Raw genomic sequence first — 17,371 nt, 5'->3', positions numbered from 1 at the left:
GGGGGGGAGGGGGTTAAAGGTTAATTTTATTGATGTATCTGTGATGCAGTAAAGACTGGATAATTAGCGGAGGCATCAAAGAAACTCTAATATATTTGAAGTAAAATACACTCCACATTATCGAAATTAAGGCTGGGTCCTGTAGTAATGACACAAGCAAGGTTGTCATTCTCAATCTGTGTGCTTTACACAGTATACAAAAACAATACAGTTCCAGTTGCATTTTTCCGAACCTCAGGTACACTTCCTCGCACTTTTATTAAATGTGTGGTATTAAGCTGTTTGTTCAATAAAAATAAGTTATTTTAGTGTATTTGTGGATTATCACCACTTTCTAAAATGGTTAGAGCCATAGGTACGTACTACTGTGGCAAGGTCATGAACCAGGCACTGCCGGATGAGGACCACAGAGCTCCTGAAAAGAAAGCTAGAAACAAAATAGAGAAGCATCAGACGAATAATGGCTGTAGGTTACTAGTTTTATGTATTTGGGGAGGGTGGGGGAGTGAGTATAGAAGATAAACTCCACTTTTTAATTGTTGCTATTGTGGTTAAATATTAGTTTGTTTTTCATTCAGGTATTTTGTGTATTTGTAAGGGGGTGTAATTTATTAAATAATTGCTTGATTAACGACGAGAGCTTTAATTTATCCCTTTTTTGTTTAATGAAACACCAAAAAGGCACAATGTACTACTGGTCAATCATGCCAACTTATGAAATGTGCCCATACAAGCTCATATAGTAACGATACAACTGCAATGCACCTGCAGCGCTATAACAGTGGCATTTATATTCCTGGAATTCTAGAAGTTAAGAAACCATCAGTATTCCTAGACTGGTTGTGTTTGTTTGTTTGTTTTAAACAATCATCAGTAGCTGAGGTCTCATCAAGAGATACTGCAGCTCCCCCTATCAAATTCCAAGTCATTATCAAATTCCAAGTCATTACTATCAAAGATTTCAACGTTTTCATTTCCAAGCCCCAAGCTACAATTCTGTGACTAGGCCTTTGCCGGTACAGGTGGCTCAATTCAAAAGCATAGGTTATATGAATTGCAGCTTTCTATGAAGTGATAAAAAAGTGCTAGAGTATCAAGGCCTTAGCACATGATTCAAACCTATCAGGTAGTATTGCCCTTGTTTAAATGCTTGGTCTGTTCCTCATCAGTAAACAGTAGATGATGAGAGAGGCAGTACTAAAGGAAAACATATAATCCAGATCTGAAGATAACAAGCAGGTAAGAATATATTTAATAATAATTAGCATCCGTCACATGCATGACACATGAATGGGGGCCTTGACTATTGTGTTCCCCACAGATTATACTTCAGGCTAAGGAATCTTTTTTGAGAAATATTTATTGATTATCCTTTTGGAAAATGTTGCTTATGTACAGTAGGATAGTAAAATATGTGGTATGCTAGCAGCATAAGCAGCTCTCCAATTCTTCCTGGATTTTTAGAACCCTCCATTTGTGTAAAAAAAAATCCAGTGCTTGTCAGTGCCCACTTTGGGATGGTGGTAGATGGCGCAGCAAGTTTATTGTTGTTTTTTATTTTTATGTAGCAGCTTTCTATCTCATACTCAGTTGTGGGTGAACACAAAATGCAAGACAGGTTATTTTTAGTTAGGCTTGCTACTCTCTACCTGCCTTTAAAGCCCTAATTAACTTTGTTAAACCATCACGATTTCTTAATTACATCACAGATATCTGACGATGAAACAAACTGAAACATGTTTCTAGCTATACATTCCTTGAACAAAACTGATCACTTCACACTCTCTGTAAGGAAGGTGTAGTCACCACACTACACACTGCTTGTTTCATAAAATACATACATTCTGCCTCGAAAAGCACATAAATGCAGAATTAGCAAGAAACAATAGGGGATTCATTATGTCGTTGAATTAAAATGGGCATAATATAAATTTGGTGGTATGGAGCAATGAATCTGCTACCAGGGGTCTCCGATCCTGGTCCTGGAGGGCCGATGTCCCTCCTGGTTTTTGTTCTAGCTGTACCTTAAATTCCTTAATTGGACCAATTAAGTGCTTATTGGAAGGAACCAACAGCCCTCCAGGATCAGGACTGGAGACCCCTGATCAAGACAGTTATTAGATGGCACAGGTTGATACATTTAGCCCAGGGGTCTCCAACCCTGATGCTAGAGAGTTACTGTGGCTACTGGTTTTCATTTCAACTAATCGCTGAGTTACTTAATTGAATTATTGGCTTAATTAGTCAAGGTTAACAGGTGTTCCAGATCTGATTTAAAGACACTAGAAAACTTGCTGGATAGGGGCCCTCCAGGACCAGGGTTGGAGACGGGAAGGACTATACAGTAAATGGCTGAGGGGCACATTTTTACATGTTACTTGTACTTTGCACAAGAATGTCTATAATCTCTCACTGGATGTAATTATTATTATTGTACAATGTATTGATTTCCATTACATGAGAGTAGATGTTAAAACTTGATGTTGATTTGAACTCAGCTCTTACCAAGATAAGCACCAACTAAGATGTAGCTTTACAGTAAACTAATGTGATCCATCTGCATCTCCATCCATTTTTGTGTTTCTTTCCATCTGTTGATGTAGATATCATTCTGCCTGGTGTTGATGGCTGAAGTGTAATGCTGGCTCCAGGGATCAGCTCATTTTGCATCCCCAGCGCATCAGCACACACAACGGCTGCGATTCTGGCTCCGGTGATCAGCCACAGTGCGGCCTCCCCAGCGTATCAGCATGACAACCATTTGGATTGAGCTAAGTAGGGTACATGTCTGTACAATAGTAGGGCAGGGTAAAAGAAAAACTACTACAATAATTTATTTTCATTTTCGACTCCCAGTTCCCTTTCCCTCACTTTATGATTTTATTCTGTGATTATTTAGTTATTGTAAAAAATAAACAGCTTGAGCCTTCACGGTTGCAGGCTCATTTCTGTTCCAAAAAGAACCCGAAATGTTATAATATGCTGATGGACATTACATAAGAAAATTAGTGTTTTAACCAGGTTTTAATATGAACCTTTATGTGGCAGGGTGGAAAAGCCTTGCACGTGATTAGAGGGGGCGGGGCAAAGCCCTGCTTGTAAATGTATTGTTTTGGTGTTAGAATGGGTGAATTTGTGTATGCATTGTGATGGCGGATTGCCGTGGTTGCAGCAGGAAGAAAGAGATACTGCAACAGGATTTCTTTGGTGCTAAATGGGCCATTTATTGCTCCAGCTGTGGGTAGGGTGGCGCTTAAAAGTGATGTTGGTTTTTGAAAGGAAGGTAACAAATGGACAACTTGACTAGCAACCTGTTCCCTCAACTTGACTCTCGGATCTCTGGATCGATGCAGTGTCCTTTTGGATTTTTTAATTAAGGAAACCTACAACTGGTTTGCACATTCAGCAAAGCGGCAAACATAATACAGAGATCTGTATAGAACATTTGAAAATAGTGGCAGTCTGCTAAAGCTGCTTTCTCCAAGCTCTACAAGTTGGTTAGTAGTTGCCGACTGCTTGGAAAGAATGGTTGATCAATATGCATTGAAGCTGCACTTCAGCCTCACATCAAGTGCTGAACACTGTTATTCTGCTAGACTGCTTAAACAGATGTACATCGACAAGGCAAAAAAGCTCCTAAATTTAGATTTGAAATCTTCAAGCATTTACCTGTCTCCAAATGACGTGGATCTTGGAATTACATTCCAGCAGAAAATGAAAGTCAGCAAACTGGCACCAGCTCACAAAAATGAAATAACAGCAAGGTGCATTGAGTTCACCAAACAACTACTGACCCAGTATCAATTACGACTGCCCGAATCGATGGATATGCTCAGGAAAATAGAACAGTTTAGAATCAAAACAGTCATGTCTAATGAGAAACCATGGGTGAGTAAACTGCCAATTCAGTTTTTCACAAGTCCAGTCAATGTTATTGAAATACAATGGAGAAGTATTGCTTCCACTAACATAACAGAGAAGTGCGCTTTGGAAGAAATTTGGCTCAAAGTGAATGAATATACAGATGCAGGTAGAAATCACGGCTTCAGAAAACTGGCTTTCGTGGCCATAAAGCTACCTGCTAATATGTAATGCACATGTGCAGAGAGCTTTCTCTCCAGTGGCTCTTCTCAAGGACGATACCCGAAACAGAATGGGATTGGCACTGCTTTCAAGCATCATGTTCCTACGGTCAGGATTGACCAAGAATGAATGGACTTCTTTTAGTCCTCCCAGGGAACTGCTGACTAGTTTTGATTCCAGCATGTACAGAAACTAGCTGATACTGCTGGAAAACTGGTGAGACTTTTTTGTGACAAAGTGGGTTGTACATAGTTTAAGTTTTCAGGTTCTCAAGTCCTTGTTTCTGGAATGGAACGCTGATTGCCAGTGCTATAAGAACCAGTGCAGTAGGTAAGTGTAAATATTTAATGTATTTCTTTAATTGCTGATTGCTGTTAGCAGTAGTATTGGCTGTGGCTGTGTAAAAGCAATGCAACTAAGAAGGTCACTACCCACGTCACTACCCGTCTAAACCAACCCAACCTCGTCCGTCTGTCCGTCTGTGATTGCGCTACTTTTGGGAGGTTTGGGTGTGATTTTAGCTGTGATTGGGCTACCAAATCTGGCAATGCTGAAAACATCCCATTCATAAGTCATGCAGGACCCAACGCTACTGTATTTTTAATTAATGGCTGTGGTGTATTGTATTATTACTTAAAACAAATGTATTTTCTGGTGGGTTCATTGTAATAAAAAAAAAAAAAACATTTAAATGTTATTTCTGTTTCTTTAAAAAATTCTGGGGAAAGTCAAAATATACATTAACATTTGATTCATGTGCTAAGGGTTACTCTTAAATGAATTCGCAGTTCAGTTCTAGTGTACGTTTTTTATGGTAAACTGAGCACGACCTAGAAACTGGATTGTCCTCTGTAAGAGCAGAACATCTCAAAACTGGGCTGAATTAGGAACAGCAGAGTGGCCCAGAATTTGGGACTTAGATTGAGAACAACAGGGCAGTCTATATGTAAAACTGTGATTACATTAGAGAAAAAATAATGTATCCTGTAACAAAACTCTAATAGTGGGCTGGATATGTACTTGCAATTAAAATAAATCATGTATACGATTATAGATACAGGCTATTTGAAAGGAAAAAGTACATCACCACAGAAAGCCAATTCTTACATTTGTGCATAACATGAGAATTTATAATAAGTAATAGTCACCCATAATTTGTTATATTAGTACAGCAAAATACCATATTATATTTTAATTAAAAGGTTCTGGAAAGCAGATTCTCTCTCTCTCTCTCTCTCTCTCTCTCTCTCTCTCTGATCACAATGTTAAAAATGCCTCCAAGCTTTCCCACTCGTTTGAAGTCATACCTATGTCATACCTTGTTTAATTTATATTGTTAGACATGTTTCTGTTTAGGTATAATGGTAGTGTTTCTATAAATCGTTAGGAAAGTCAATATGGATACAAAAAAGGTTGTTTCTGTGGCTGTTATATTACCATGGCCATTGTCCTTTAGGCTATGCTGGCTGTAGCAAAAACACTATTCCCGGTTATGGCAAAGTGGGTTGCAGGGTGCAGGTGTAGAGATGATGCAGTGTTCCAAACAAAGACAAACACAGTTTTGATGAAGTGATGATTGTTTTTTTTTTTATAATCCAGGGGTTGAAACTGACCAACAGAAATAATAATGAGATACAGAGCCATACATAACTGTATATTTCATTCACAGGGCTGTCCCAAACAATGTACATGGTATTCAAAACACATACACGGTCACCAGTCCTCAGTGAGTGCAGTAGTGCTCGTGCTGTAAATGTGCTTTACAGATGTACGCTGTGAACTGTACATTACCATGCAGAGGACAATGATTCAACATCTCATCTGCAGGATGGAGCACAAGGAGGTTAAGTGACTTGCTCATGGTCACACAGTGAGAGAGTCAGTCAGTGGCAGAGGTAGAATTTGAACCGGTGACCTTCTGGTTATAAGCCCTGGACTTTAACAACTGGACCGCACTGCCTCCTGATCCAATTTATGCAGTCTTGTTCCAGGCAAGTCTAATAATAACAAGTAACAATTAGACAAGACAAATTAAACGCTCACGATGCAGTACAATACGGGTCCATCCAGGTTCAAAACTTTAACCAAACAAAGGAACAGGTTGCTAAGCCACATCCCCTTTTATACCACCAGTATTGCTCCCTTTGGTAGCGAGTGCAATCGCTTTTCCTCCAATCTGCAATTGACACATCGGCGATTATTTGGGGATGACTTGCAGCAGGATTGCCAGATTACTGCAGAGTTTATAGCGCAAAGTCACTTCAAAAATAGCCCAATGATTTGTTTTAACTGAAAGCAAGCTTATTATTAACATGGAGCCCTTTGCATAAAAAAAAAAAACTACAAGCCCCAGTACAGCTCATCCACACGTCACTACCAACAAATTTGTACGGAAGCTCTGAAGGGACAAATCAACATTCATACCTGACCAGCAACCGAATTACAGCATGATCCCTTTATTGAAGTATTAATGCTGGTACTGTATCCTTAACAATATTGCAAACATCCAAACAATACCACTAATCTAATTACATTATCAACCCACGACTCCTTAATATTTCCAGCGGTTGTGTTTTGAAGTAGCCCAATTCCGAGGGAAAATCGCGAACCTGGCAACACTGACTTGCAGTATTGTGGCCCCGCCCCCTTTCTAAGATGGCTGACTTCCAACCCTGGAATAAATTGTCTGGCCATCTGAGTCCAGGGCACTCGGCACCCTTACACAGCTTCCTCACAGGTCGGGAGGGAGATTTGCCACCAAGAATCACTGAATTTCTGTCACACCGGTATGTTACTTTCTATAACAACATTACAAAACCAATGGCAAAAAAGAAACAAACCATTCAAACATGACACAAACAGTTAAAACAATCATAAAAACGGTAACACAGTACAAAATAAAAACATACAAAAATCAAACAATGCTCAGTTGTGATACTAGTACAGCCATAGTGCCCAGTATAATTTTGTCAACACATAGGGTGTCTCCTCTGACCCACTGCAGTAGAGTTTACAGAGCTACAGACCAATATTGGCCTCTTTTACTGCAGTAAGTGATACTGTACATACACAATCAACAGCATTAAGATGTTGAAGGGGGGCCGCTGGGGAGCTATTGTAAAACAATACCTGTCCATTTTACACTTTAGTGTTTTCCAGTGTTTTTTCTTCTCCTGTTTGGTTGCGTTCTGATTCTTGATTTGAGTTGTTGCGGGCAGCCTGTTCATTCTCAAATGCTATGTTCAGTTCTCCATGTAGACCATTCACACTTGACTCTTTCATAACAGCAGCTTCCGGCGTGAGCTTATCTGCAGAGTTATTCTGGAATATTCTTTTGTATATCTGATACACTGCAACCAAAATAAGAATAATATGGTTAAAGGCTGTAGATTGTATCAAGTTTTGAGAACTGGTTATGCATAACTACTGCGGGAGCCCATCAGCATCTTTTTTTGAAACTCTTAAATCACTTTGTTTCATGACATTTCAAAAGGCTGGGCGCTCAGAAGTTGACCTTTGTGCTCCCTTATGGGTTGGGATCACTTAGTTTGTTAACGTCTCTTCTGCTAAGTCTTGTGTGGAAGGGTGGTGGGTAATTCACTGACACAGGAGACAGACAGGTGGACTTGACAACACCGCACTGGTGCCCAGTTTTATTTCGGGGGTGCTTTTGTTTCTTTTAGCCCGCAGAGGGCGCTGTTGGTCCGTGGTCTGCTTACCAACTATGGTAAACAGAACCACGGGAATATCAAGCGATGGTAAACAGTACCAGTGCACTCGCAGGTGTTTCAGAACAATAATTCAAAAATAGAAGGCACAAAGAAACAGAGAAAATAAAACAGTAACAAAACTACAAAGAAAAGGTGCTGCACTTGACAGCTATATCCCAGTCGCGGCTACCCGTGCGACCCGGATCACCGACCTACACTGCCGGCTAACTAGCCTGCTCAGTTACACTTTTCCGGGGTCTGCCCAAGGGCTCCCCGCCCTCACTGTCTCACTGTGAAATGTTTTGTTTTCTTTCTCTCCCAACTGGCTCTCGGTCCCGGACCAGCGATTCCGCACTCTTGTCGCGTCTAAAAGGGTAGACCTGAGGAAACAGCAGCGCATTAACTTATAGGGCTAACAATCTCCCCAAGACTCGCCTCCCAGCCATTCAGAGAGGGGGAAGTCCACACACCCCCTTTCCCACCTCCCTGTGTCACTGCCATGACTCACAGGCGGTTGTTGGATGACTGCTGCCCTCGTCCTGCAGCACTGTGAACACGCCAGCAGAGTCAGCACAGATCTCCCCCTGCTACATCTTGATACCAAGAAAAACAGGTCTTTTTTCCTTTTTCATAATAAAGTGCAGACTGTGACATGAACTGCTGATTTGAATCCCTTGTACAACACCTACCTGCAACAATCACCAGTCCGTCCAAAAGCTGAAACGACCCGTAGATGATTGGGAATGTGAACATGAGAACAAGCTGCTTTGGCGGAAAAGAAAGCTGAAGCACCGTGGAACAGATTTGTACATTCTGAGCTCCTGTTTCCATAGCGATGGTCCGGCACCTGTGAAAACAAAAGCCAGCACTAGACCCTCCTGCCTTGAGGAGTTGGAAAGTTTAGCAACAACACTGCTAGCGAACCAGACATTGCATACACATCATCCAACAAGTATTGGGACACTGGTTTGAACAAGCTTCTTGTTTGTATTGTATGAATTGGACCAATGCATATATAAAAAAAAAAAAAAAAAAAAAACACGACTGTGTCGTGGTGTTCTGGATAATAATGGTGTTAATAACGTATTCCAGCATGATAATGCTCCTGCTCACACTGCATGCTAATCAAATATTTCTGACCCCTGGTTGACAAGGTTAGAGTAATACAGTACATGCTGATCAGTACTGTATACCATAGGGCCAGGCAGAGGGCAGCTGAATCAGTAACACATTATTTTAAATTATTAATTACATACAGTACAGCAATATAGTGTTGTAGTGAATTTACATTGTAGTTAATATTTACTTAAAACTGTTATCCATTTAAACTTGGAAAAGATTTTGCACCCTAATCGGTTTAGAAATACCTAAAGAAACACTGGACTATAAGTTTCATGTACTGTTTTAGTGTGTACAGCAGTACCACTGTGGAGTGTTTTATAGTTGTGGGTGTACTTCCCTTACCTTTGCCAGGGTTGTCTCACACTAACCGCCAAAAGAAATCCAGACATGTACCCGATCATAGGGTAGATAATCCCTATAATCAGAACTGGTGTGTCAGTGTTCCACGAGCCTTTATAGAGCACAGCACTAGCAGTGCCAACAACAATGATTAGCAAGCAGCCAGCTACAGAGCCCACCTAGAGACAGTAGAGGAAAATACAGATTTACTCTAGTCAAGTGAAACGTATGTGAAACACTTGTATGACAATAAGCTGACCAAAAATGTATTAAAGAAATATTATCTAGTCATATTTTCAAAGCGTTTACTCTTTAACTCCTGCTTTTTTAAAAGAGGTAAAATGCCTGTTAACCAAACAACTAAGTGATATAATTCAAGTTCTGTTAAGAATTCAGAGGGTGTTTGTTTCTCATTTTGTAACATTTGCATGATTTTTTCCTTAATTAAGAGCGGAGGAAATGGTTTTGAAAGTATGGCCCTATAGATCTAAAAGAGAAATCATTCAGTTTGAGAGCTTAAATTACAGGAACTCGAAAGTTATTGAAAAAAGCAACAACTTTGCAAGTCTGACCTAAAAGATCAAATAGCGGGTTTCAGTGATAATATGTTCCAATAACAGATTTTTTTGCAACAAAATAGTTTCTACATTACGTGTGCACATAAATCCATAGCACAAACAAAATAGAATAAATGCAATTGTCTAAGTTGTTTTACATTATTGCTATTACCTTATATGTTACATTGTTATTGTCTTAAAAGTGCAAAATGCATCACCCTGTAGAATTAACTCAATTCTCTTCATAAAGTCGAATGAAACCTGCTGAATAATGTTACGTTAACATATGCATTACATACCACTTTGTAGTTTCCCATATACTTAATGAAAAACAAACAAAATTGAAAAATGTGACATTTTGAAATCATGAAATATTGTACTACTACTATGCCTTCCAATAGACTTTTGCAATATCATTTTGTAGTTTCTTTGATTACATGAGTTTAAATAAAATATCTAAATTATGTTCCTGTAGTTATTTTTTTTAAATTAATTTAGTTGTTGGTCATATCTGTAAGCAGAGAGAAAGGAAATTTTGAAAGTTTGTGACAAACAAGGGCAAACATTTATTGTAGTACCTTTAGGATTATTTTTGCCAGCCTCGGCCACTTGTAATTTACAAACACGCCACAGCTCACAGGCGCAATCAAGGTAACCAATGTGAAACCTGAGAGATGAAAGCAAATTGAATTGAGATCTGCTAAACTAGGACTGCAGAGTCAAATATACATGCATTATACTGCGCAGTACATCATGCATTAATAGAGTGCAATTACTTTTCACAAAAATATCCGTTCATCCAATACACTACAATAATAATTCACATGTGAGTCATCAAAACTGTTCCACAGAAGAATAAAGTCCACCCAGCTGTGCACAATAAGGCTCTAATTCTATCAAGGAGTTCTGGTGACATGTAAATCACAAGAACGCTAGCTCTGTATAATAAGACTAGAACACAGAAGTCTATAGGATAAGTATCGTTCGTCATGTACTCTACACCCATACAGTTTTTTGTGCAATGAATGAAAACAAATTAAGAAACAGGCATCTGATTATACAGCTTTGTGTAGTTATTGTTCTATTAAAATACATTAAGTCTTGTGCTTGCTGTCCTGTACAGGACCACAACATACAACATGAGGCATGTTAAACTGAAGGCAGGTTACTGTCGTTGTGTTACCACAAATACACTTTGAACAATAAATATACCCTTGTAAATCCATAATCTGTGCGGGATATTGTGTGTCTGTGTAGACTAGTCTGTATTAATACAACTGGAACAACTGGTCCTTTTAAGTTTAATGGCATGCCTTTCTGCTACTACTTCATGACACATGCTGTACATTTTAACACAAAAACAGTATTGGTTAGGGAACAGCCTTATACTGAGCCAACAAAATAACTGTACCTTTATATTTACAATGGTGGATCTGCCACTGTACCAAGATAATATATATTTTTTAAATCCTCGGACACACAATCACATATTTAGCTATAGCAAATACCTTCTATAATTTAATAAAAAAGAACCCAAGACCTCTTCTTTACCTATGTTCAGGTATGGTATTTTAATGCTGCCTGTCTGGACCCAGGACTGTGTGTAGATGTAGAGACACAATGGCATCATCCCCATTCCCAGCACCGTCGAACAACTTGTCATGGCAATGCTGAAATAAGCAAGTCAAACAAATCACACAGAGAAGCCATTACAGGTATGCCCCCAACAGCCAATTCAACGTGTGTCTTTTAAAACTCAGCACTTTTCTGTTACATATTGAACCTGGTAGAATTAAGATTCCCATGTTTTAAAAAACAGTATGCAAAAAATAACATCAGATGTGTCATCCATTATTAAGGAAATAATGCTTGCATTTCAGTTAAATTATTGTGTTCATCTGCAGTAAAAAGTAAATACAAAATGCACAAATGTAGTTTTTGTCCACATTTTAACTAATATATAAAAATGTCCCCCGTTATGAAAGTTTACCAAAAGTAAAAGCATAGCAAAGTGTAATAAAGCACAGTGAAACCATGGTTAAGCATAGGTAAGCATTGTAAAGAATAATGGGCTAAGGTAAAACATATTCATTAACACGGCAAACCAGGGTAAACTATGGTAAATGAATAGTATAACCATGGGAAAAACGAGGTAAGACTGCAAAAATAAGGGCCTTTACCTGAGGTCCATGTCTCCATCAGTCCAGTAGGTGATCATGTTTGAGGTGATTCCCCCGGGACAACATCCCATGATGAGAACAGCAACAGCCTGCGCCGGCTTCACAGAGAAGCCCACAGACAGGAGATATGCAATGAGGGGCATCAGCCCAAACTGGCACACAATCCCCACAATGATGCCCCAGGGTCGCCGAAGGTGAAACCACAGCTTGCCCACTTCCAGCGTGCACCCCAAGGAAAACACCACCAGAGCCAGCATGACGGTCAGTACAACGCTGAAAGCAAAGCTTAATCTGTCATCAGACGATTCGTACTCTGCTGTCTCATTGCCTGTCACATTGCCCTGGCAGTCCGTGTCGATACTGCAGTTCAGCATTCTGTTCTCGAGGGTGCAGCTTTGCTGAACTACAGTTGGTAACTGTGCTTGGGAAAGGCAGGTCGCAGCCTTTTTTTCTTTTTTTCTGTGTTTAACCAAGTATGAATGGAATGCCTGTTACTAACTGGATACCGGAGAGTAATCGGATTAATTCTGCTGGATTCTGAAGTCAATGGAAACCTTATTGTAAGGACCACACCCCTAACAGCCTGCATATCTATACTTGGCCAGTGTGCTAATGAATATTTAATTCCTGGAAAAAAAATCTGTTCAGTGGGATTTAGTAACATACTGTATTTAACCTGCATCAATCCATGAACCCCAGGTGCAAAGGTCATTCATACTACACTGCACAGTACTTAAATCCACAAGATCAATACAACAGAAGTGTTCAACCTGATCATACTTGCTCAACACAAACCCCTGGACTTTTAACGGGATCTAATAGAGTCATAGATTAATGTTTTCAAATCCATTTTCTTATTGCTTATAAGCACTAGGAATATTATGGCTCCAATCCACCTCCTTCTTGTGTTGAATATCTTTAGGTTCTTTGTTTTTTGGGTTTGTTTTAGAATTTCATCTGGGACAATAGGCAGACAACACTATGGATGATGTTGCTGCTGCTAGTTTAAACTCACTCCAGTGGTCTGCATGGAATCATACCATGTGACCTACAGCATTGGAGTGATATATTAGGATTTAGCGGGGGGTGTTTTTAGCTTTTTGCATGCATGGCCTAAGGGCAAAACATGTTATAACCACAAATGTATTGAAGTGCTAATGCTATTATACCTTTGAAAGCACTGGGATTTGAAGTAGTCTGTCAACTACTGGATCCATTATTAAGCATTTAATAAACCGAACGGGTACTAATACTACTTTGATTAGTTAAAACTTCAAATCGAACAAGTCTTTGTGATTGTTTAAAAGTCATCTGGATGCGTTGCAAGCCCAGTCAATCCACTTACAGGAGTCCGAAACATCGCTATGTCCTCATTAAACGTCTCCCCTGAGTTTAAGGGTGTGCTTAGAGTATATCTATCTATCTATCTATCTATCTATCTATCTATATATATATATATATATATATATATATATATATATATATATATATATATATATATGAGTATGTGCAAATCTGACACCATTCACCACCTTTATTTTGGCCCTTGTGCCGTATAGGTTTGTTTGTTTTGTCCCTCTGTGAGTTTAATAAGCGTGCGCTCTAGTGCTTAAATTGCAGCATTCCTGCTTCTAATGTCTCCTTCATGCCGATAACAGCTTGGGTCGTGACGCTATCCTGCTACAGTGCCCATATTCACAATACACAATAGTGAGGCATTTTCTGTAGAAGAAGCCTTGGCATAGAAGCTATAGGTTCAGCAATTATTTTATTCATATACAGCAGTTATAATTAACCAGGGCCAGTATTTACAACTGCCTGACTGATTTCTAACGCACTGGTAAGCGCCAGCTAAGCAAACCCCAGCTCCTCAAAACAACATTTCTGAATTTATGCTCAGCAGTGCAGGTTGAGGGGCAAAGTCTAACCTATTCAGCAAAATGCCAAAATAAACACATTAAACCTAGGCTGATGTAAGAATGCAGGCACTGTATTATTCATTTATTAGCAGATGATAGCAATTTAATGTTTTCTGTTAATTCGAAGGTAAGCCACCCACAAAGACAACATCAGATAGCTGGGTATCATAGAGCCATTAAAAGATAACTTCCAGTTTGAACTGCACACAAAACCTGGAAACCTTGAGAAACCATATTTGTCTTGTGGGTGTGATTTGAATTCCCATTTGTTTTGCTGGACAGTTGTCTTAGTCTGGCATCTTCAAAGAGTTTCTCTTCTTCTGTAGCTGAATAGGGGAAAAAAGGTAGCATGTCAAGTCTTAAGCAGAGGTTAAACTGTAAGTGGGTCATTCCAGGTAAAGTGGACCAAGGGGAGGTGCTCGGCCTCTTACATCACTGACTTGTACAGAACGTGGTCTCAAGCTGGATTGGCAATTCATATATAGGAGCTGGGAGGCAGCTCCAGGGTTAGCAGTAGTTAGTTAATTGTTCAGTTTTTTATTAAGTGTTCATGGAAACCGCTTAAATCTCCTGACTCCTGCCTCCGCTAATCCAAATGCTGCCACCAAGTGTGGAAGGGGAGTATTGCGGCCATGGCTGGCTGGCAGCGAGAATGGAAGAGGCAAAAGTCAGGAGATTGCAGTTAATTTGTTAATTGTCAATCCAGCTTGACCACATCCTGCGCATATTTTTTGGCTCAACTGGAGGTGGGTATACAAAGTAATTATATAGTAGAGATGGGTTTCCAACCGCAATCTACCAAAACAGACAATATTCACAATAGTTTTGAATCTCTCCTGCCACTGGGCTTTTATTTTGTAAATTGTATACATTCTCACCTTCTCACCATGTGGGACATGGTTTACTCTTATGAGAATATAGGATCTATAATCCATATTATAGGGGGTTGGGCACATTTGTCACTCATAGGGAATATTTTGTCTGTTTTGCAGAGCAAGGCATTTACTTGTACATCACAGGATAGTAAGTTAATGATTCTGGGCATATTGTCAAAGAGGGGCTATTTTATCATCGTCACCATGAAGAACCTGCAAGCGAGAGGCCTAGTTTGGACAATGGCGGTGTATCTGTTAAGAAACCCCTGTTTGCTGTGGGTATATAAGGACAATGTTTTGGTATATAAGGACAATGTTTTGGTATATAAGGACTATGTTTTGGTTTATAAGGACAATGTTTTGGTATATAAGGACTATGTTTTGGTATATAAGGACTATGTTTTGGTATATAAGGACAATGTTTTGGTATATAAGGACAATGTTTTGGTATATAAGGACAATGTTTTGGTATATAAGGACAATGTTTTGGTATATAAGGACAATGTTTTGGTATATAAGGACAATGTTTTGGTATATAAGGACTATGTTTTGGTATATAAGGACTATGTTTTGGTATATAAGGACAATGTTTTGGTAGATAAGGACAATGTTTTGGTAGATAAGGACTATGTTTTGTTAGAAAAGAACCGTTAGTTTGATCCTGCTAAGGTCCAGAGTGCTACCCTGTAATGTTATATCCTAATCTGCTTCAATAAGGAACACGTTATTTCAACGATGTGTTCTGGTGTGAATGACTCCTTACACTCTCTTATGCAGGCAGACAACATCTACCCTGGAACCCTTTTCTCCATTACAGGAGATCTATACATCATCAAGCACTTACACCATAGTGGAAAGGTATATGTAAATTGGGCTAATGACATAGATCTGTTTCAGTATTCTGTGATAATGGGAATAACAGTGATTGAAAAAAATTGAAAAAATGAGTTCCAGTTTTGGAACCAAATCGGCTTGTTAGTGTATGCTTTACTTCAACGGTGACCTACAGTAATTGGGTCAACAACTATATTTAATACAGGCAGTTTCTGAATCTCTTACCTTGTACAGGTGGAGTTCTGCACTTCTTTATGGATTTAACATGTCTCAGAGAAGACCTATTAAACAGTTCCACCTGAAGGAATAAAGGAGACCTGCTTTCCTTGATTCTCACCCCAGTCATGAAGGGCTTTCTGATCAGGGAAAGTTCTCAAGGATTATGTCTAAGAAAACACCATGTAAAGAATGTTAGCTGCCATGTCTTACAACAATAATAATAACAACAACAGCAATACCATATTTACAGCTGCCCATAGTTGATTATCTGTGTGGTATTCACAAATAGGCTTAACAGCGCCTATATGGGCATTTTTGTTACATCGTCATGTTCCCCATGCCTGTGCCAGGACAAAACATTCAGCAATCTGGATGAGCTACAGTTAATAAGCCACATCATGTGTGGATATTTCCTGAGCCAAGGGACTTCATGTCAGGCTGTACCACCTACAGTGTTGACCAATGCTTACATTTATGAAATTTGGCAGTGGGTCAATACTCTTCTTGGGACAGTGTGCATCTTGGACTCCATGGTGTTAATATTTAATAGCATGGCAGTTACTTATCCACATTGACCGTTGTTGGGTTCCACTTGAAATAAGAGTACGTCATACAATGGATCTTCAAAAGACAAAAAAAAAAAAAAAAAAAAAAAAAAATATATATATATATATATATATATATATATATATATATATATATATCTTATTAATATATATAATATATGGGTTGTTAATTGATATCATATATTACTTCATTCATAGAAATATATATATCTGGTAACTTAATTCATACAAATTTCTATATTAATACACAACAATAACACAGCCTCTGCTTGCAAAATAGGTATGTTAAACATATCCAGACATGACCGTAAACCAAAAAAAGTATCAACTTGACCATGTCCACAGCATGTACAGGTGCATGTCTACTGAGATCCAACCTAAAATTATCCTGTGGGTCAGCTGGGAGTTGGTAAGGGTGTGGGAGAGTTGGGAAGGGTGTGGGGAGAGTTGGGAAGGGTGTGGGAGAGTTGGAAAGGGTGTTGGGAGAGTTGAAAGGGTGGTGGGAGAGTTGGAGAGAGTGTTGGGAGAGTTGGAAAGGGTCTGGGGGAGAGTTGGTAAGGGTGTGGGAGAGTTGAAAAGGGTCTGGGGGAGAGTTGGAGAGAGTGTTGGGAGAGTTGTAAAGGGTGTGGGGAGAGTTGTAAAGGGTCTGGGGGAGAGTTGGAGAAAGTGTTGGGAGAGTTGGAAAGGGTGTTAGGAATAGAAAGAGTGCTGGAGGATGCATCCAGGCTGGAAGAGGGCTGGGCATGAAAGAAGCAGAAGAGGAGGTGTTTCAAGCAGAAGGATTGAGCAAGTAGAATCACAAGGAAGAAATCTGACAAGCACCTAGGAAAGGAAATTAGATATAGTAGAGAAAAACACCTGGGAGAGTGGGGCTGCTGCCTCTTCTTCCTTTGTATCATGAGCTGGAGTACTGTGTTTCGTTCCATATAAAAAGACACTACAGTATTAGAATCTTCTTTTTTTTGCT

At 39.3% G+C, this 17,371-nt stretch overlaps 1 protein-coding gene and 1 long non-coding RNA gene across 2 annotated transcripts; both read right to left on the bottom strand.

Moving 5' to 3' along the window:
* Nucleotides 1-6,603: 6,603 nt before the first annotated feature.
* Nucleotides 6,604-12,629, bottom strand: LOC121301534 (solute carrier family 10 member 6-like). Its single transcript, XM_041231024.1, has 6 exons — nt 11,992-12,629; nt 11,363-11,481; nt 10,390-10,478; nt 9,258-9,433; nt 8,483-8,640; nt 6,604-7,433 (listed from the first exon to the last, which is right to left on the bottom strand). Exons 1-6 carry the CDS (start codon nt 12,363-12,365, stop codon nt 7,222-7,224), a joined length of 1,128 nt encoding a protein of 375 aa, XP_041086958.1. The 5' UTR covers nt 12,366-12,629; the 3' UTR covers nt 6,604-7,221.
* A 1,358-nt stretch (nt 12,630-13,987) lies between these two features.
* Nucleotides 13,988-16,422, bottom strand: LOC121328370. The gene is made up of 3 exons (XR_005951674.1): nt 16,309-16,422; nt 15,845-16,005; nt 13,988-14,236 (listed from the first exon to the last, which is right to left on the bottom strand). It is a non-coding gene; the product is annotated as an uncharacterized LOC121328370 (long non-coding RNA).
* Between the last annotated feature and the right edge of the window lie 949 nt (nt 16,423-17,371).

The sequence above is a fragment of the Polyodon spathula genome, chromosome 2, assembly GCF_017654505.1.
Source record: "Polyodon spathula isolate WHYD16114869_AA chromosome 2, ASM1765450v1, whole genome shotgun sequence".
Lineage (NCBI taxonomy): Eukaryota > Metazoa > Chordata > Actinopteri > Acipenseriformes > Polyodontidae > Polyodon > Polyodon spathula.
Note: the sequence above shows the minus strand (reverse complement) of the source record. Positions and strands in the feature narration are given on the sequence as shown.

Coding starts and splice junctions, on each gene's coding strand:
- LOC121301534 (XM_041231024.1), bottom strand. CDS start 12,365: ATGCTGAACTGCAGTATCGACACGGACTGCCAGGGCAATGTGACAGGC. Junction 11,482..11,991: donor GATGGAGACATGGACCTCAG/GTAAAGGCCCTT, acceptor TGCTTATTTCAG/CATTGCCATGACAAGTTGTT. Junction 8,641..9,257: donor GTGAGACAACCCTGGCAAAG/GTAAGGGAAGTA, acceptor TTGTTTTCACAG/GTGCCGGACCATCGCTATGG.